Source organism: Danio rerio, chromosome 21, assembly GCF_052040795.2.
Source record: "Danio rerio strain M-AB ecotype USA chromosome 21, GRCz13ab, whole genome shotgun sequence".
In the NCBI taxonomy this organism is placed as follows: domain Eukaryota; kingdom Metazoa; phylum Chordata; class Actinopteri; order Cypriniformes; family Danionidae; genus Danio; species Danio rerio.
In genome coordinates this window covers 32822349-32844875 of record NC_141041.1, presented here as the reverse complement: position 1 = coordinate 32844875, position 22527 = coordinate 32822349, and the positions used below count along the sequence as shown (strand labels likewise).

At 36.1% G+C, this 22527-nt stretch overlaps 1 protein-coding gene across 7 annotated transcripts in view; it reads left to right on the top strand.

The window, feature by feature from the left end:
• The window catches only part of cxxc5a (CXXC finger protein 5a), a 51241-nt gene extending 28920 nt beyond the window's left edge, over positions 1–22321 (top strand). For 4 of the 7 annotated variants that reach the window (XR_015520414.1, XM_087301647.1, XM_087301649.1 and 1 more), the window contains exon 3: positions 20964–22321. Coding sequence is in view for 6 of the 7 variants with exons in the window: in XM_087301647.1 (XP_087157773.1) it covers positions 20964–21005 (42 nt within the window). In the remaining variant the exon portion in view is untranslated. Of the gene's footprint in view, positions 1–20960 lie in introns of all 7 variants that reach the window. The other 3 variants (XM_087301644.1, XM_087301646.1, XM_087301645.1) reach the window with 1 other exon arrangement.
• Positions 22322–22527: the final 206 nt, after the last annotated feature.

The window sequence follows — 22527 nt, the reverse complement described above, 5'->3', positions numbered from 1 at the left end:
GCCACTTTTCGCATCGCCACATGACAGAATATCACACACACAAACTCTAGTGTGACAGTAGCTTAAGTTGGAGGTGGTTGGAGCTAAACTGTGCAGAGCTGCGGCCCTACAGGAATTGAGTTTGAGTTTTTCAGGTTGTCTTACAGCATGATCAATTTCACCAGAGACATTTTGTAATTTTATTGTCTATTACAGGAGTGCCCAAACTCGGTCCTCGAGGGCTGGTGTCCTGCAGAGTTGAACTCCTACCCCAAATTAGACACTTGAAGCAGCTAGTCAAGCCCTAACTAGCATCCTAGAAACTTCCTGGCAGGTGTGTTGAAGCAAGTTGGTGCTAAACTTTAGCATACTGGCCTTTGAGGACCGGCTTTGGGCACTCCTAGTCTAGCTCATGATTATTACCTAGAAAATAGAGTATTTTCTTTAAATAACTTGTATCTTCTATTAGCAAAATTAAGTTAGTCATCAAGCTTCTTGTAGGGTGTCCAACTACACCAGTACAGTTTTAGAGTTTAATCTCCCTAATAACTCATCACCATTATTACAACTTGGAGTCTTAACAAGGTCAGCAAGTTCCTCATAGTCTGAGAAGTTTCACCAGTAAAGTTTCGTAAAAAGACACTGACTGCATCCCTATAGAACATAGTATTCTGTTTATAAGCATGGAATTCTTAACCAGCAAGCATCTTGCAGACTCACTGTTAAAGACTCTGCTGGTACAGATTTATCATTTAGAGTTAAGCTCATCTCATCACTATTAGACTATCTGTGACCATGTGTTTTGTAACCAATTTAACCAGAACATGCGAGTTTTTTATATAAAATTTACCCTCACCAGCCACTTGATTATGTACACTTTACTAGTACCGGGTTGGTCTATATTGACATGATAGCATCGCGCAGGGTCAGCAACAATACTCAGGTAGGCTAAGGCGTTAACATGATGCACATTTGGTACTAATAGGCCAAAAGTGTGCCTAGAAAATATCCCCCACACCATTATGCAATGAGTTTTTAAAAAAAAAATCTCTTTTTAATGAGATTTGCTGGTTAGTTACTGTTGCCTTTCTGTTAGCTCGAACCAGTCTGGCCATTCTCCTCTGACTTCTGTCATCAACAAGGAATTTGCACCCATAGAACTGCCGCTCACTAGATATTTTATCTTTTTCAGACCATGACTATAGAGATAGTTATGTGTGAAAATCCCAGTAGATCAGCAGTTTCTGAAATACTCAGACCAGCCTGTATGGCATCAACAACCATGCCACATTCAAAGTCACTTAAATCACCTTTCTTCCCCATTCTGATGCTCGGTTTGAACTGCAGCAGATCGCCCTGACCATGTTTACATGCCTAAATGCATTAGGTTGCTGCCATGTGATTGGCTGATTAGAAATTTGCATTAACAAGCAGTTATACAGGTGAACTTAATAAAGTGGCCGGTGAGTGTATTTTCTAGCGTTATATTCCTACTTAACTTAAACTGCAATTGAAACTTGATCATTTAGTAATTTAATCTGCTTAGTAACTCATTGCTATTATAAGACTATTGAGTCTGTGGAATACTTAACTAACTTAACCCTCAAGGCTAACTAGGTTAGTCAGCTTCCCACAGAATGACCAACACTGTAAAATAATTCAGAAATTAGCTACTCTTCAATATTTTGTGAATCATATTTTTATTTTGTTTATTATTATTTTTATTTACATATGCTTTTGAATTGCATTATAGGACCCTGAAAAGTTTGAAAAGGTGACTTTTATTAACATTTTTAACAGTTCAAAGTGATAAATTGTCTGTATTGTTGTTGTATTACTCTACAAAAGCCTTGTTATAAACTGTCAGTACATTTCTGTTATCTTACAGACTCATTTCTCTATATATTATTTCTTATATATTATATTATTTCAAACTACTAAAATAAAAGTCACTTTGTTAAACTGGGGCTTTGAATTTTCAACACCAAAAGTCGACAGAGCAGAGATTAAGCTCCAATAATGCAATTCACAACTTTAAATAACTGGAAAACACCACCTGCGAATCACAAAATACGGAAAGTGTTAATTAATAGATATATTTTACATGGCTTTCTGTCCTCAGCACTTGCAGTGAACTTCTATCGAACTGAGTGTTTACTGGTTGTATTTTGTGTGTGTGTGTGTGTGGTAAAGTATGTTGTGTGTGTGTTTGTTTGAGAGCGAGGGCACAGGCAGGCAGTGATCCTGCAGCACTGGGTGTTTTCAGCTTTCACGGTGCATTGCTGGCGTCTCAGAGAGAGCCATAAAAACACAGGGGCGAGTGAGGGGGGAGTCCAGGCCTTCGCCACCTCACACCTCACTGACTGGAGATGTGGGGAATTATTTTAGGAAGCCTGCGTCTGAATGGAAATAAAAGAAGCACTGGAGAATTAGAAGCGTGAGTCTCGTCCTACTGACGCTCACGTTCATCTGCGTGGAGATGCTTGTTTGTTTGTTTATTTCAGCTGTAATGCACACTTGCTTGTTAGCATGTGTTAGCATAAGTGTCTGTGAGGATTTATGATAATTACATTTCATTCATTTGTATTTTGAGTCTTAAAAAGTGTCGGTGTGTTTACGCATACATTTTCTTGATGATGAATGTTAGGGTCTAGTGCTGAAGGAATTTTCATTTTATGTTTGTTTTATTAAACAAAACAAAAAAAGACTACGCTGGCTGAAACGGTGGCTCAGTGGTTAGCGCTGTCACCTCACAGCAGGAAGGTCGCTTATTCGAGTCCTGGCTGGGTCAATTGGCATTTCTGTGTGGTTTGCATGTTCTTTTCGTGTTTATGTCGATTTACTCTGGTGCTCTGGTTTCCCCCACAGTCCAAAGACATGTGCTAAGTAAATTAGATAAACTAAATTGGTCTTAGTGTATGTTTGTAATTGAGATTGTATGGATGTTTCCCAGTAATAGGTTGCAGCTGGAGGGGTATCCACTGTGTAAAAACATATGCTGGATAAGTTGGTGGCTCATTCCGCTGTGGCGACCCCTGATGAATAGAGGGAGTAAGCCGAAAGAAAATGAATGAATGGACTGAGGCTAAGCTGGTCGACTAGTCTTCTAAGGTCTGTTTGGCTGATTGGCAGTTGGAGTTTTACTCATTTCTTTGCTTGTCAGACTGGAATATCAGCTCACTGACAATTTTGGTGAATTAAAAATGCAAAAATTAGAATAAAAACTAGAATATTCAAACAGTTTAACTAATACTAAAAATCTGAAACCCAATAAAGTTCAACTGATTCATAATTATTTTTTTAGTTAGGTGATGTATTTATTTGACATTTTCTGGCTTAGGGTTACTCTGTAACAGAATTTCATTAAGTAAAATAAAATTTAAAAATGCAGCACGGTGGCTCAGTGGTTAGCACTGTCGTCTTACAGCAAGATAGTCACTGGTTTGAGCCCCAGCTGGGTCAGTTGGCATTTCTGTGTGGAGTTTGCATGTTCTGCCTTTCCTCTGGGTACTCCGGATTCCCCCAGAGTCATGCAAAGACATGCGCTATAGGTAAATTGGCTGTAATGCATGCATGTAAATGCGAGAGTGTATAGGTGGTATGCGAGAGTGTATAGGTGAGAATATGGTATAATCTGAAAACGTGGTAAAATCAGGCAAGGGCTTTTCTTTTTCTGGATTGCTTTTTAAAACTGTTGTTTTAAATCAGTGCTTTTGAAAACACTATTGGTTGGGTTTAGGGGAGGAGGAGCGTGGGTCAGTCGATTGCTTAGTCAGTCAGTCAACAGCTGCCTCTGGTGGATTTATGCGAGAACAGCATGTGCAAATGACACTCGCAACAGAAATTTGAGAACTGAAAAATCACACACAGCGGCCTCTGGTGGATTTACAAAAACAAAAACTCCAAAAAAACTGCTTCTGGGATGTATTTCGTGCTCTCCTGAAATGTATATAGCATTACGTTTACAAAATGAGCCTGTGTCATTCCACTGTGGCAACCCCTGATAAATAAAGGGACTAAGCCAAAGGAAAATAAAATAAAATAATTAATTCATTAATTCATTTTCTTTTCAGCGTAGTCCCTTTATTAATCTGTGGTTGCCACAGTGGAATGAACCGCCAACTTATCCAGTATATGTTTTATGCAGTGGATTCCCTTCCAGCGGCAACCCATCACAGGGAAGCATCCCTACATACTCATTCACACACATACACTACGGACAATTTAGCTTACCCAATTCACCTATACCAAATGTCTTGACTTGTGGGGGAAACTGGAGCACCCGGAGGAAACGCGCGCGAACATGGGGAGAACATGCAAACTCCACACAGAAACGCCAACTAACCCAGTGACCTTCTTCTTGCTGTGAGGCGAATGTGCTACCCTCTGCACCACTGTGCAGTCAAAATTGTATTAATTAAATTATTAAAAGAAATACTGTTAACATGGAAACTTTTCTTAACTTCCTCTTATTTTACTAGAATCTAAAACAATCTAAATCAAAAGAAAATCTAAAAAAATACTTCTAAGCAACTAAATACAATTTATTTATATTATATAATATAAATAAAGAATAAAATAAAAACATTTAATCAAATTAGTTCAAATAAAAGTGACACACAAATAGATACATTACTAAAACCTTAACATTGAAATGAAAAAGGACGATAATTGAAAAACTACAATATTATAATTGCTCTATACACCTGTTAAAGGTAATGGGTAAAAAAGCTGTTTATACATATTAAAATCTAAACAACATCTTTCATCAGTGTAATCTCATGTTGTCAAGTTGATTCAATCATATAAAACAGCTTGATATTTTTGACTGATAATGATATAATTAACACATCACAATTAATACCTGGCAAAATGATTTTCACAGCTTAATTAGAACCACGTTTATGCAAAACAACTGAAATGTGTCCTCATTTCTATTGTAATAATTTTGTTATCATCTAATTGTCACCTAATTTAAGGGGTAAAACAAAACATTTAAAATGACATAAAATTAACATTTACTTACAATTCATTTATTATTTCCTCATCTACTTTGTCTTATTTATTGCTGACATACTTTGTTATGGTTATTGTGGCAGGTTGGCTTAGTTTTGCTTTTTTAGCTTGCTGTATATCAAAGCAAAAGAGATCTATGCAATGTCCCTATTTACATAACAGCTAAATATATGTGTATGTGTGTGTGTTTGTGTCTAATGCCGGTCAAATGTAGGCTTGATTTAAGAAGATGGTGATATCAGTGCTCTGAAAGGGGGAGATGGTCTCGTCTTGGTATGAGCACACAGAGAGAAGCTGCCAACTTGCACCTCTATCTGACACCACACACACTTTCACATTCACGCGCACGCACACAGACACAACCAAAGGTACACATGACCGCAGGGCTGCTGCAAAGACATACAGACACTGAAAGCAACAGGCAGATCGGCTTGGATGCTTTTAGAAAGAAGAGGCCTAAAGGGTTGAAATCTTATAGTAGATCACACAGAGAAACATCATATTATTGCTTGCTTGTCACCATACAGTTGTTTTTGCTGTGAATTCATCAATAATGGCTTCTTGTTATGTTTCAGTGAAATAAACACTAAAGATATCTGGTTGGAACTTGAAATTTTATGTTAGATTAGCAATAACAAAAAACAAAAAAAAAACAACGATCAAAGCTACAAAAAATCTAAAAACTTTAAAACTTTAACTCTTACAGTGTATTTAACATATATATAACCGGTTCAAGACCTTTAAACCTTCACCTATCAAGCTATCTATCATAGCTAAGCCTAGAAATAACCCAGGACAGTTAAAGCATTCTAGGATCTCTATGTAAGCTCTAGGAACATTTTAATACATGCTAGTAATATGCTATATGTATATATAGCAAATTTCTAATTCATGTTAACTGCGCTATACATCTAACCCAGGCTCATTCTGAAAACTTACCGCTATATACATTTCTGGAGATCGCAAAATAAATCCCTGGAGGTTCATTTTTTTGCAGTTTTTGATTATTGATATTATATAATGTTCTATTCTATTTAATTTAGTTGCTTAGATTTTTTTTTTTTTTGATTTTTCAATTGTTTTAGATTTTAGTCAAACTAGAAGTTGAGAAAAGTTTCCATGTTAACCATATACCTTTTTATACTTATTTTATTTTTATTAATTTATTTTCCTTCTGCGTAGTTCCTTCATTTATCAGGGGTTGATACAGTGGAACAACCCAGGCTCATTCTGAAAACGTACCTCTATATAGATTTCTGAAAACCGTAATATATGTCCCAGGAGCTACGTTTGTTTTGCCGTTTTTGTTTTTGCAAATCCACCAGAGGTCACTGTGTACGCTTTTTTGAAATCTCAAATTTCTCTTGCAAGTGCCATTCGCACCCGCCGTTCTCGCATAAATCCACCAGAGACCTCTGTTGACTGACTCACTGGCTGATTGACTGACTGGCTGATCGACTGACACACCCCCTCCCTAAACCCAACCAACAGTTTTTTTAAAAACACAGATTGACCTGCCCATCCACTTTCCTAAACCCAACCGACAATTTTCAAAAGCAATAAACAAAATGAGAAGCCTTTGCCTGATTTGTACCATGTTTTCAGATCTTATTCATTTGTTTATTTACCCGATTTCTGGAACCATTCTTTGCTGGACTTGTGGTCAGCTCGTGGTCGGCTCCTCTCTGCGTATCAAATCCACCGACGTACATGGCGAGCTAACTGAAGAAACTGGTAACAGCAGGAAAGCCCTCCATACGGCAGTATGCAGTCAACTGGTAAGCGCGAAAAAGAGCGGTGGCATACCGCCCTGTGGCGTTTGTTTTAAAAATTAAATGCAGCCTTACGTACTTCTGGCTACATAAATCCTGATCTCCAGAAATGTAAAAATAGGGCTACGTTTTCAGAGTGAACCTGTGTTGTATACATTAGTAAAAACATGTTAATTTAGTCTAGCTAACATGCCAGCAGCAACAGCTATGACATGTTAAATCATGCAAGCATAAAGTTTTTAAATGGTGAACACTATAAACTTGCGAGCAACATGTTAGCCGTAAGAAACATTCTAGAATCATGCTTAGACATGCTAGCATAATGTTAAAACATGTTCATTTGTGATAGCAACTTGTTATTAGCATGTTGTTAACACATTTTAAAGCAGCTAAGATTAGAGAAGCATGCAGTCAACATGTTAGCATTAACAACTGAAATGTTAACAATATGGTTTTAATGGAAACAATATTGAAACATGTTAGCAAAATTGTAAATATGTTAGAAACCTTTTTACACAAAATTAGCTAAATCATTCGGGAAACATGCTAGCATTAGCCATCTAATAAAAACGTAGACTTATTTTATTTTGGACAGTAGTTATAAAGTAGCTATTCAATACAAAAAATACACCGCTAGCATGCTAGCAACATATTCTTCTCTATTAGCATAGTATGCTAAATATCCATCTGCTAAAACATTCTATATATCCTAGAAACATCCTGCCCTGCTCACACTGTGTGATTTCAGCCACTATTTGGTCGTCTGAAAAAAATTCTGATTTCCTAAAAGATAATGTAATCCTAGGCTAAAATCTGTGGTCTTTGATCGTTGGTTTGACATGTTTACCGACATACGCTTAATGCCCGTTGCGATCAAATCTTCCCTCCGATGAAGATCTGGCAGCGTCAGAAGATTTCAGAGACCACTCTGCAGTGTGACTTTAGTTTGTGACTTTCTAGCATAGTCCTAAACATGTCAATTCTTGCTAACAACATGACAGTTCAGTGTAAAAACATGCTAACAACTAACAAATTCATGCTATCACTGCCAAGCCAGCATCAAAGCTCTCCCATCAAATTCGTCTAGTTTAATTTAACCTTCAGTCCAGAATTTTTAGCTCAGACTATCGAGCGGAAGAAGTGAAACTGTGCTCTCCTGTCCCCTTAGGTCAGTAACAGAGCGCCATCGTATCACTGACCTGTGGAAACTGAGCCCTCAGCACATCGCAGCGGTAACTTATTCATAGGAAAATCAATAAACACAGATTAAGATGTGGGTCTTCTGGTTGACACCTTGCTGGAATGATGACCTTGCCGAAAAGAGTCACCTCCTTGTTAGGGTCTGCTGTTTGGACAGAGCTGGGGTTAAAGGTCACGGGTCAGGCGTCGCAGTGGTTGCCTGTGGGCTGGTCTGTGAAAGAGGATTGGGCATAAGGGTCAGTTCTTGCGGGTTAGTTACTAGTTAAAGGTCAGAGCTAGTGAATTCTCAGGGGCTCGTGTGTGAACCTATAGTGTTGTGATTTCACGTGATTGTATTGTTGTTGCGAAATTAGTATTTACTTGAATTTTCAGTGTGTAAACTGAGCAGGAGGAGGAAGTGCTGCATGAAACAATGTAAATATTTATTAAGGACAAAAGTTAAATAAAAACTACAGATGAATATGCAAATAAATACAAAGTCTTAAGAAACATAATAATAAAATAAATGAATAAAAAGATAAATAAAAATGAATAAGCAAAGAAATACATAAATATGATAATTATTTAAACAAAGGGGACACAGTTGAGGGACATACATTTGTAAACAGATCTATCTATCTATCTATCTATCTATCTATCTATCTATCTATCTATCTATCTATCTATCTATCTATCTATCTATCTATCTATCTATCTATCTATCTATCTATCTATGTCTGTCTGTTCGTCCGTCCGTCCGTCCGTTTTGCTATTTAACTATTATGTATTTTAAATTATTATTATGTATTTTATGTTTTGGGAGGCTTTGTCCTCTATATTATGAAGTCTTAACACGAGAATTAATTTCTTCTTCATACTTCTCTAATATTACTAATTTATAAATGAATAATAATAAATAGTAATGATAATATACTCCAAAGTTTAGAAATAAACATATACATATACAGTTGGAGTCAAAATTATAAGCCCCCCAGACTTTTTGGCCCCTTGTTTATTTTTCCCCAATTTCTGTTCAACAGAGAGATGTTTTCAACACAATTCCAAACATTATAGTTTTAATAACTCATTTCTAATAATGGATTTATTTTCTCTTTGCCATGACGACAGTAAACAATATTTGACTAGATATTTTTCTAGACAATTACATACAGCTAAAAGTGACATTTAAAGGCCTAATTAGGTTTATTAAGTTAACTAGGCAGGTTAGAGGAATTACGCAAGTTATTGCATAACGATGGTTTGTTCTGTAGACAATTGAAAAAAAATAGCTTAAAGGGGCTAATAATTTTGACCTTAAAATGTTTTTTTTTTTTCTTTAATTAAAAACTGCTTTCATTCCGGCTAAAATAAAACAAATAAGACTTTAACCAGAAGTAAATATCATCAGACATATATCATCAGACATACTGTGAAAAATTCTTTGCTCTGTTAAACATAATTTTGGAAAAAATTAAAAAAATAAAAAAAAATAAAAAGGGGGCTAATAATTCTGACTTTGACTGTACATTACTGTTTTTCCTCAGTCTCTTTGGTACATTTCTCAGATCAGCAAAACAGTAAGTGCATTTTTCAAAGCAATGTGTACAAATAGCAAAACACCATGGATTTCAGGCAAAAGCCAGTCTCATTCTCAAAATCCTTAGTTCATCTCTCGAAATGAAATTTCTGTGTCAATGAATGTGTCAGTGCCATCAGAATGAAAAGTCCTTGTGTCATAGTATACGGACAAAACAATCTGATCACTTAGTCATGTTGTCAATATAATAGTGTGCTCTGGAGGGGTGGTCTAATGTAAACTATGGCAAAAAAAATAAAATAAAAAATTGTACTGTACTTTTTTGACAGATTATGTCATTGTGATACAGAAAGGAAAAGACAGCACTGCATAACACAAATAAAAACTTAGCAAAAATAAAAATGTGAACATAAGAATCTCCTTTGAGATGCACCATCATTAGAAGAAGTCAGGATTCACCTGGGAAAAAAAATTACCAATTGTATTCAGATTTAGGAAAAAGGTCTAATGGAAATGTATAGGACAATGCATTATGACTAAATATTATGACAACTTGTTCAGCCATTTTGCATGTTAAGACTTATGCCATGAACAAATGATTAAATGTTGTTGGGGGTGAGACTATTCAACAGAGACCAAAATAATCAATTTTGATCAACATGACATAAGCAGTTGATAATGTAGGAAAGATCAGAAAATAACACATAATCAATGGCAGGGATGTACAAAAGCATTTTGCAAATTGTTCAAAGAAATGAGAAACTGCTTTTTGATGTGCACAACTGACACAATAATGTGAAGATGGAACAGATCGTTTTGAGAATTTCAATTTTCTGATCTGAGAAATGGACCAAAGTTACTGAGAAAAACTGTAATACTATTAATATATTAATATTAACACTTTTATTAATACTTAGTAATTCATTCATTAATTTTTTTTCGGCTTAGTCCTTTTATTAATTTGGGGTCGCCACAGCAGAATGAACCGCCAACTTATCCAGCACATGTTTTATGCAGCGGATACTCTTACAGCCGCAATCCAACACTGGGAAACACAGACACACTTTCATTCACACACATACACTATGAACAATTTACTTTACCCAATTCACCTGTACCGCATGTCTTTGGACTGTGGGGGAAACCGGAGCAACCAAAGCAAACCCACGCGAATGCGGGGAGAACATGCAAACTCCACACAGAAACTCCAACTGACCCAGCCAGGCTCAAACCAACGACCCTCTTGCTGTGAGGCGACAGCACTAGCTACCGTGCCACTGCGTCACCTAATACTTCGTTTTAATATATTTATTATTATATATACTTAATTTATCAATTTTATTCTGCAAGAAAGCATTAAATATATTATAAAATATAAATATATTCATATTTCTTGATCAACAAATCAGCATTTATGAATCTGAGGGATCATGACTCCAAAAACTGGAGTAACGATGGAGAAAATTCTGCTTATAAATGACCATTTCAAATAAATGTAAATAGAAACAGTTATTTTAACTGTAATAGTGTCTCACAATATTACTGTTTTTATTATATTTTTAATAAATAAAGTCATACAATACATTAGTTTATTTCTATACAGGATATTGAATATTTGGACATTGAATGAAGTTTATATGATCTTGGATACTTTATTAACTGAGGTTAACAATGCATTATCCACTTGTTAAGTGTGACGTCACACGAAGTGGATTCAAGGTTAAATCGCTGTATCAAACTGTATGGTAAGACTCAACATATGGTGATAATAAACATTTACAAAGCGCTGTATTTCGAAAATCACGATCGCAACATAAAAATCCATGCCGAATATCCTATGGCCAGAAAGTGATCAATTTTTTAAAACTTTTAAAATAATGGTGTTTGTGAGGCAGTAAGTCTAGAGACTGTTTTGTACACCATGATCTTATGTAAAGTTCACTTTAATCTGTGATATAACTAAATAAAATATTCTGAATATTTTCTCAATTTAAATGAGCAGCTGCTTGGACACGGAAACAGCATTTCATACATCACGACTTAACAAGCGGACAGGAATGTCTTCAGTTTCAGCCACTAAAATGCTGTATTCTTTCTTAGTCTAAAGAGTTTGGTATGTTAGAGTTTGGTAAATTTGATGTATTTTAACAAGTTGCATACACCCTAATGAAAATAACCTCTGAAAACTTGCTTTCTAATTCAAGAACTCCATCTAATAGCTGTATTTAAATATTACATGAAGAAGCACTAAACCATTGAAGAGCTCAAAGTTAACATGTGTCCAGCTTATGTTGTGGAACACTTTAGTTAATAAATCATCTATCTCTACATGTTCTTTGAGTGTTTGAAACATGTTGGTCTTACTTTGTCTTGTCCAGGGCCGCTTCAGTGATACTGAGTGTGTGTGGGCTAGTGGTGCACAAGTGATCATGTGAGCAGGGATGTGTTTGCGCCCATGGCTTTGGCCAGATTTTGTGCCGCAGTATGAACACAGCAATGCCTGAGCTTCAACCTCAACGTTGCCTCACAAGGCTTCTTGCTTTTCCTCAGCTGGCCCGATCTCAGCGCCCACCTGAGTCCTGCCGCGGACGCCAACCCGACAGACGCGCAGCACTGAGAGAAGACAGAGAGAGAGCGAGATATAAAGAGGCCGTAGCGAGAGCAGTGTGGTGGGCGCTCGACGTGACTGCGTGGTGACTAAATAATGAATGTGGCGTATCGGCTTTCACGTGGAGCCAGGGCCATGGCCCATGGCTGGAGAGGAGGAGGGGGCAGGAAAGACAGAGCAGGGAGCGAAACGGGGAGAAGGAAGAATTAGATGAATCACAACGGCCGCAGAGGAGAGCGGAAGGATGCAAAACAAACCAAAGTCTGTCGATTTGGGGATTTTTTTATTAGAAATGCTTTAGAGAAAAATGTGTCTGCAGGAAGTGGGATGAAATTTAGAATGAAATCATGTGATTTTGTTCATACATAAGCTCTTTGCTTGTAGAGATGCAGCAACATGTCAGCCGATAATACACATTGGGTGTTTTTTGAGCTAAATTTTTTTTTTTAAATATCTAAAAAACAAAAATCACTAGAACAGTTTTATATATTTTTCTGACTTAATTCAATTCAATTCAGTTTTATGTGTAAAGCTTTTTTTTTTTGTTCCAAAGTAGCTTTACAAAAGGTGCACATTATTCCATAACAATCAAATTCAGAAAGGTTTAGGAGCTGTATATGAACAGTTGAAACAAGTTTACATACACTCTAAAAAAAGAAACATAACCACTTTTTCAGAAATGTCTGATGGTAAATCATACTATCATACTTGCTAAATACCAGAATAATGAGAGAATTTTTAAAAAATTTTGTATTAATTTCTAGACAATCAAAAGTTTACATACATTTCCTTGGTATTTTTTCAGCTTTGCTTTTAAACTGTATAACTTTGGTCAAATGTTTTGGGTATCCTTCCACAAGCTAGCTTCTCACAATAGTTTGAATGTATTTTGGCCCATTCCTCCTTAAAAGAACTGGTGTAACTGAGTCAGATTTGTTGGCTGTTTTGCTCGCACAAGCTTTTTTAACTCAGCCCACAAATTTTCTATTGGATTGAGCTCTGGGCTTTGTGATGGCCACTCTAAAAAATTCACTCTGTTGTCTTTAAAGCACATTTTACCTAATTTGGCAGTATGCTTAGGGTCATGGTCTGTTGGGAAGACCCATTTGGGGCCATGTTTTATGTTCCTGGCTGAAGTTTTGAGATGTTGCTTCAGTATTTCTACATAATGTTCTTTCATGATGCCATCGATGCTGTGAAGTGGCATATATGATGCTGCCACCCCCATACTTTACAGTTGGGATGGTGTTACTGTAAGCTTTCCCCTTTGTCCTCCAAATGTAACACTGGTCATTATGACCAAACAGTTCAATCGTAGTTCTATCAGATTACGGGACATCCCATTCTCCAAAAATTATTCTTATTTCCTAGTGTAATTTAGCAGATTGTAATGTGGCTTTTTTTTTTTTTTGATTCTGGCTTGTTGATTTTCCCATGTTGTCACACAAGGAAGCTGTGTGTTTGAGGTTTTCCTTAAATGCTATTCTACAGTTGTGCCTCCAATTAACTCAAATGTTGTCAATTAGCCAATCAAAAACTTCCAAATCCTTAACACCATCTCAGCTTTTTTAAAGGCATCATAATCTTATTGCATGTAAAATTGACTTTAAGAAAAGTTATAACAATTTCTCAAAAAAAAAAAAAATCTCTCATTATTCTGCTATTAAGCATAACAGAAACGAGTTTGATAATCCTAACTTACCTAAAAAAGAAAAAGTTTAGTCACATTAACATCTGACTTTTTTAAACTGTTATGTGCTTTTTTATACAGTGTATGTACACTTCTGGTTTCAACTGTATTTACAAAAAAACACTGTTCAACCATATTAGGGAGCATAATTGGGCAGACACAACCCTTTCTAATATTTTAGACATAAATAGAAGATTTGAAATGGGCCTTTAATTAGCTAAGTTGCTGGGATCAAGTTGTGGTTTCATAATAAGAGGCTTAATAACAGCTATCTTGAAAGGGTTTGCATGACCTAAAGATAAAAAAGAATTGATAACATTAAGAAGCAGTTCTCCTACTATAAGTAGTAACTCTTTTAGTAATTATGTTAAAAATGGGATCTAACATACTTGTAGCTGATTTAGACGTAACGTTAATTTATCTAGCTCTTTTTGTCCTATGATTTTGAAGCACTTACATTATACCAAATGTTTTGAAGAATGTTCAAATGTAGCTATAAGTAGTGGCAAGGACCATGTACTAGCACTTCATGATTTTGTCAAGTACAATGCGGTCCTAGATAACCATCTATGCTGATCCTGAAACATTATTTTTGTTGGAAAATGTAATCCACACCTATTCCCTATGCCTAAATTCAACCATAACTGTAAATTATTCCCCAAATCAGAGAGAAATAATGATTAGATTACAATCATGTAGAAGTGCATAAACCGAACTGTAAGTCTGAACGGTAAACATGTCTCTTAATTCTGATTGTCTGATTGGAATGTTGTTCTAGAACCAACATAGATGTTAATACAGGAACATGTCCTACTTGGTGAAATCAGGCTGGTGAGCGTTATAAGAACCCTAAAATATGATTAATGTGATAAAACAGCGCTTCTTCTCTGATCATGACCAGGAGAACCAGAAGTGACTGTGCCAACAGTGGCATTATATAAGCTCTGCTGTGGCTTTCAGCTTTAGTCTGCTTAATACTGCCATGATAATACAATTTTTGATATACTAAAAACAATGATTCATTGGATTTACTCAACTTTTTAAGGTAAGTGTTTGCAAACAATTTATATGGCATGTATTTAAACAAACAAATTAAGTTGCACATTACTTTTAAGTTACTTAATTAGGTTGCACATTACTACATTCAATTTGTTTATCTAAATTCCGCCCATATAAATTGTTTGCAACCACTTACCTTAAAAAATGTAGTAAATACAATCATTTTGTTCGGTGTACTTATCTCATATATGAACATGATTTCTAGAGGAGTCCCGTAATGAACGAAACACCCATGAGTCCACACTCACTCAAGGTGTCATCAAACTACACTTTTTTTTGTTGTGAATACAAAATTACATATTGCGTCTTTAAATTAGTAATCCAATGCTTTTGTCTAATCAGCTTGGGTGTGATCAGTTTAAAACTCTATAGGATTGAAACATCTTCAAAACAATCATCTGTTTTAATGACTATAGTTTACATACAGCAGGTGAGCAATTAGCTAATGTCATCATTGAACCGGCCAATAGTTGTTTAATCAAATCTGTGCTGGTATCAGCTGGCAGTGCTCCACTAATAGCCTTGTTAAACACTTGAGATCAAACTTTTCTATTGAAACAGAAACTTTCATTGGGAGATACTGAAGACCTAAAATCACCCATAATCATTAGTTGTAGTTAAGTAATATTTGTCCCTGCTTCTGAATATTAATAGTTATCTACAATATGGCAGGCAAGCAGTATGCAAAGAGTATATCTGACTTCATAGTCTTTGTAAAACAGTGGGCAAAAAAAGTTTCTGAAAGGCTTTCTTCTTCTGGTCAGGATTCTGGTCGCGATTTGTGGTGCTGTGCATTGATGGATTTGTTCTTCAGTGCTTGGACTTTCAGCAATAAAAAATACTCTGAACAGAACTAAACTGAATTTCAACTCTGAAAACTGGACTGAAAGTTACTAGAAGTTCTATGTTAAGCTGGTTTGACACAATCTTCATTGTAAAAGTGCTATAGAAATAACCATGAATTGAATTGAATTCTTGTGTGGCTACTTATAATTGCAAAAAAAAGTTTATTATTTTTTAGAGAGTTTATCGCAATGGGAATCGTTTTCTTCTTTTAAAAAAAATTTCCATTTTAAAAATTAAATTAAGTTAATTTAGTTCCAAGTTTTAGTTCCAACTCTAGTCTGGTCTTTTTAGTGAAGTCAACTAGTCGCTTTTAAAGCAATAGTTCTCCCAAAATGTACAGTTCCATCATTGTTTACTTACTATTTACTTGTTTTAAACCTTCACAAGTTTGTTTTTCTGTTAAACACAAAAGAAGATATTTTGAAGAATGGTGGAAACCGGAAACCATTGATTTCCATAGTACTTTTTTCCTACTATAAAAATGTAAATGATTTCAGGTTTACAGCTTACTTCAAATGATCTCCTTTAGTGTTTAACTGAAAAAAGAACCTCAAGAAGGCTTGGAACCATTAGCGAGTATTTATTTATTTATTTTTATTTTTTTTGAGGGGGGTGAAAACAACAAGTAATTATTCTCTTTTTACAGTGAATGCTTGAGTTGATTTATTAAATGTGGTACCTGCTCAGATAGTTTGTGATTGTAGTTGTTGTTAAAATGTGAAGAGAGTAGTATTACTGCTGCGTTTTGTTTACCTTGGAAGCTGGTGTTTTGAAGGTGACCACGTTCCTGGACACTGATTGGAAAACCTTGATGGATGCATCCATTGATAGCAAAAGCAGCTGTATTAGCACCGATTGCTCAATAGTATCATGTCCACTGATGGAGGTTGGATAGTACTCTGTGCAGCAAATAAAAGTAAATAATACATTGCAATTTCTTATTGTTGATGTGCTGAGCAGCCATCTTGAAATCTGAAGTAGGGGTCCTCCAGTCAAAGTTTCCTAGTAGAAACTCAACATTTCCGACATCCTTGTATAAATGAAATGTTCCATAGACCTCAACCACTGTCGTAGCCACTTAGCTTATCACATTGCATCCTGGGATTGACTTCTCCATAAGGGAAAATTGCAATGTTACCTTTGATTCTGGCGTTTGTCGTGCGATATCCTTTTTCAGCCACAGCAGTTCATTGTATTTACTTTCCTCTGACAGAAAATAAGGACCATACACCCTCTAAAGGAAAGAAAGTGACCTTTGAAAAATGAGTTGTTTTATCCAGGACAAACTTTGATTTTTCACTTGAAGTGGTGAGATACCGTTTCTGAATTTGTATTATTGACAAAATGTAAGCAGAGAGAATGGCAGTGAAGGAACACAGCTAATGCAATTGGTCACATGTATGTGACTACATGACAAATGTAGTAGGCTATGTTTGATTTAGTACTTATACAGTACACACATTCATACTCATTCATTCATTCTCCTTTGGCTTAGTCACTTTATTCATCAGGGGTCACCACAGCAGAATGAACCACCAACTTATCCATCATATGTTTTACACAGTGGATGCCCTTCCAGCTGCAACCCAGTACTTGGAAACATCCAAAGACACTTCGTCACACACAAACACCACGGCCAATTTAGTTTATTCAATTCACCTATAGCACATGTCTATGGACTGTGGGGGAAACCGAAGCACCTGGAGAAAACCCAAGCAAACGGGGAGAACATGCTGACTTCACACAGAAATGCCACCTGACCCAGCCAGGGCGCAAACCAGCAACTTTCTTGCTGTGAGGCGACAGTGCTAACCACTGAGCCACTGTGTCACCCCCACATTTGTACTATATAGACAATTTTTGTGTTCAGAATTTAAAGGTAAATGCTAAACTAAAGTCAGCTAACCCAACAGTGTTTCTATTAGACAATGAGTAAAATGATTGCTCAGATGAACGTGCAAAGAATAAAACAATTACAAATTTGAATCACTGAAATGTTCACAAATAAAGGAAAAAATCAAATAACATATTTGCAAAATAAACAAATGTTCCTTTGTCAGTGCAAATTACAATGATTATCATTTTACACTACAAAGATCCATAAAAAAATACATCTCAATTCAAAGTGCAACTCGCGTGCAATAAAAACAAGGTAACGTATATGAATTCAATCAATAAATACTCAGTTCAAGTACAGCATAAGAATATGATAGTGTAAAAAAAATCTCTAAACTTACTTTGTGCATCACTCATACAATGATGCAAGCAATCAAATGAACTCTCAGAGCAGAATGGATGATGAATTATGGTTACAGAGGTTTTTGTCAGACGAAATACCTACTTTGATATCACAAATCGGACAAACCTGTTAGAGTGATTATCAGTTTATGCTGTATTTTGCTGGTGGGACTTTCTCAATCTGAAGAGCATCTTCTTTTTCTTGAAAGAGGAAGCCACTGTTTTAATGTGTTTTTGTACACAAGTATATTGTGGTGGTATTTGGATGTGGTACACTCTCATTCTAGGCAGCATTTGATTGGATGAAACCTGTGTCATGCAAGATGAGTCATCTGTGTTTGTGTTCCATTTTCTTGAAAGAGAAAGTCGGTGTTTTAAGGTGTCTATGTTCTCCCGTATATCGTGTTAACATTTGGAGGTGGGCATTCTCATTCTAGATTTGTTGCATTGTCATCAAAGAGAAAGCCGCTGATTTAATGTTTATTTGTACACCAGTATATTGTGCTGGCTTTAGGTGTGGGAGAGTGGGACACTCTCATTCTAGACAGCATTTGATTGGACGAAACCTGTGTAGTGCAAGATGAGTCATCAGTATGTGTTTAGCGTTTTCTGGAAAGAGAAAGCTGCTGTTTTAATTTCTATTTGTACACAAGTATACTGTGGTGGTATTTGGATGTGGGGCTTTCTCATTCTAGATAACATCTGACTGGAAGCAAATCTATGTAGTGCAAGATGAGTCATGAGTTTTTGTGTTCCATTTTCTTGAAAGAGAAAATCACCGCTTTAATGTGTATTTGTACACCAGTGTATTGTGGCTGCATTTGGAGGTGGGGCATTCTCATTCTAGATAGCATTTGATTGGACGTAACCTGTCTAGTGCAAGATGAGTCATCTTTATTAGTGTTCTTTTATCTTAAAGGAAAAAGCAGCTGTTTTAATGTGTATTTGTACACAAGTATATTGTGTTAATATTTAGAGGTGGGGCATTCTCATTCTAGTTAACATTTTATTGGACGAAACCTGTCTAGTGCAAGATGAGTCATCAGTATTTGTGTTTCGTTTTCTTGAAAGAGAAAGCCTCCGTTTTGAAGTGTATTTGTATGCAAGTATATTGTTGTGGTATTTGGAGAAGGGGCATTCTCATTCTAGACAGCATTTGATTGGACGTAACCTGTGAAGTGCATTATGGGTCATAAGTATTTTATAGTTCCATTTTTTTTTAAAGTGAAAGCCCCTGTTTTAATGTATATTTGTACATTAGTATATTGTGGCTAAGGGTGTCACGATTTTGATTTTAAATCGAAATCGATCGAAATTTATGCTCAATTTCGATTATCGAATCAAAAAATAGAATCGTCGATGCTGCCACACCCTCAATGTCACGTCAGCTTGGCTTGCCAAGCGGGAAAAACAGGCTTGTTGAAGTGCTTGTTAAACTGTGCAGACGCAGGAGACCCGTCGACAGGGCTTAAACTTTTAGGGCTCGACAATAAGGACTGCCCGATGGCCCGGGGCCAGCGTGCGAGACGCTCGGGTCAGTGTACAGTGCTGCCTTGTTGCATGCCAGATCGAGCCAGAGCTGCGTGCTGCGACTGTCTGTCAATTGTGTGCAGATACAATTTTACGGTGCTTTCACACATAGACGTTTGTTTCGGAATCTGTCTTGTTTCCCCCGTTAACGCGGTTTGTTTGGCATATATCCAGCAGTTGCGCTCGAATCTGCGCCAAATCAATCAGTCCGAGATCGCCTGAATGAGATGGTCTCTGCCCTATTAAGCTGATTGATTGTAGTGAGAAAACAAAATAATGCAACGAACTAACGACCCAGGCTATATCACAGTTTGTTATGATCGTGTAATAGCCATTTATACGAGAGAATGATGAGCAGGGCGAGATGTCATTCTTACCAGTAAATGCGAAAGTGAAAGCATGCTGAAATATTACCGAGAGCTGTTTATCCAGCCTGATCTCGGTTTATCCGTTAGGACAATTGACCGAAGTTACTATTTGATCATATTTTCATGTTTTATTCTCATAATACGTTGTGTTAGGCCAGTTTTCTTTCGAGTTGTCAGTGCGGAAACCATCAACATTGATCTGCTTCGCGATCTGATGCAGTCTCGGTTCATCTGCTATATATAACATATGTCTCTATAATTTAGGCCTAAAATGCAGAATTCTAGCCAACGTTTCTTTAATAGATTGATTAATTCAATAGATAGATTTTGGTAATTATGTGTGTAACTTACCTTTATTCATTTACTGTATGATTTGGTTATGGGTAAAACAAAGACCATGCAGGTCAGGTAGTTTAAACGGTAGGCTACAAATAATTAATTCGTTATTAATTAATTAATTATTCATAATCGAAAATCAAATCGAATCGTGACTTAAGAATCGAAAATGTAATCGAATCGAGGATTTGGAGGATCGTGAAACCCTTAATTGTGGTCATATTTAATTGTGGGACGCTGTCATTCTAGGGAGCATTTGATTGGACGGAACCTGTCTAATGCAAGATGAAGCATCAGTATTTGTGTTCCATTTTCTTGAAAAAGAAAGCCACTGTATTGAAGTGTATTTGTACACCAGTATATTGTTGTGGTATTTGGAGGAGGGGCATTCTCATTCCAGACAGCATTGATTGGACGAAACCTGTAAAGTGCAAGATGACTCATCAGTATTTGTTTATTTGTCGTTTTCTTGAAAAAGAAAGATGTTTGTGATGCATATTCATACACCAGTATATAATAATTTGCAATGGAGTATTTGTATTTAAATGTGGATCATTCTAATTGTAAAGATTGGACATAAGCTGTGTAGTTTAGGATTATTCATCAATAGTTTTGTTCCATTTTCTTGAAAGACAAAGACAAAGTTTTAATGCAAATTTGAATTCTTGTATCTAATTAGCTTGATTTAAAGCCACGAAACACTTGGTGCTTTAACCTATTTGTTTTTCAATCAAATTGCATTCTACTAAATGTGGCCATTTTTGTTTCCCCACCCCCCCATTTCTCTTTTTCTTTCTCTAAGAAGGTGATGCTGCCGACGGGCGCGGCGTTCCGGTGGTTCCAGTAGGACTGTGACCTCTGACCTCCACCCAAAGCTCTGCCATCAAGTGCAATGCCAACTCTCGCTTGGATCATCTCGGGCACCAACACTGGCTGACAAACACAATCTACATGAAAAGAAAAAAGAGAAACACAATACAGCTATGAAAAAAAAACTTCATCACAAGATGCTGAACAATTAAACAACAATACAAAAAAGAATCAAACGAGTAATGGATGCACCTACTTATTCCTTGAACCAAAAATTAAACATAAATAAAAATATCTATGGCAACTTTCATTCCCTTTTATATGTTTCCATTTTGGTACCTTTTTGTCCCTTTTCCAACAGATTTTTGTCTGTGGCTTAGACATGGAACTGTTCATTGACAAACAGAAATGGCGGACTCAGTGTGGACAATCAACAAAATTTCTGTGTTTGGTGTTAATGTTGTTCACGTGTGGAAAGATACAGTACTTGTGTAGAGAATGTAAATTTTACGGCTATATTTTAAAATTAGTGGCTAATGGCAAGCACTATTGTAATTTAGGACCATTGTTCTTACTTAAAAAAAACTGTATTTTATGATCGTTTCCTTTGTTTGTTTGTTTTTTGTTTGATTTCAATTTATAGTTTCGAAAACTGATCAATGTTTTGTCTTTTAAGGGATTCCAAAATCTGCAAACCCAGTTTTCTGAATGAACAAATATGCATCATAATAAACCCTACTCTATCGATGATGTAATTGAAATATGAAATTACATCATTTCTGTAGGGTTGTTACTACTGGAAGCTCCAAAATATCAATATTCATTTTGTTTTACTGTACTGGCAGCATTCTGTTATATTTTGTCAGATTATATCATGTGACCTCTCATTATATTATGTTTAAAAGTGTAATATTACAGATTGTCACATGATTGTTCTCAATGTACAGGTCTGAATTTTTACAGAGCCCTCCACAGCACTTGCTCGGCTCAATCGAACGCACTGAAAAAAAAAAAAAGATTTATCTTTTTATTTTGTTTTGTTTTCATGACATTGCCGGTAGCTACATCTTTTAAAAAAAGCAGCAATGTTTGTATTGGATTAGAACTATGGGCTGGTTTTGTGAATAAAAACAAATGCATGTATTTGTGTCGAAAAATTTACAGCTCTGACGTCTGTCTATTTGCATGTTTTTTAAGAAACAGCAACAAACTTACAAAAAAAAAAACTGACAACAAAATGGAAATGTTCGCAAAATCCTCTAGGTTGTTCTCTTTTCCATTCAAGCAGTAAAATAAAAAAGCAATGGGACACGATATGTCATTTTGAGATGCGATAAAGATGTTTTATCAAGAGTCTTTGATTTCTTCATCTTTTCCTACTTGATGTCTGACACACTTATATCAATGAATGAGCCCACTGATCTTAATATCACCTGCATTCCTTCATACGGTACAGTCTGACATTTAAAGGTAAAAAACACAATTAGAAGACAATGAATTATTGATACTCAGCCAACGTCTCTGACCGACAGTCTGTGAAAGGTAATCAGCAGCAAGTT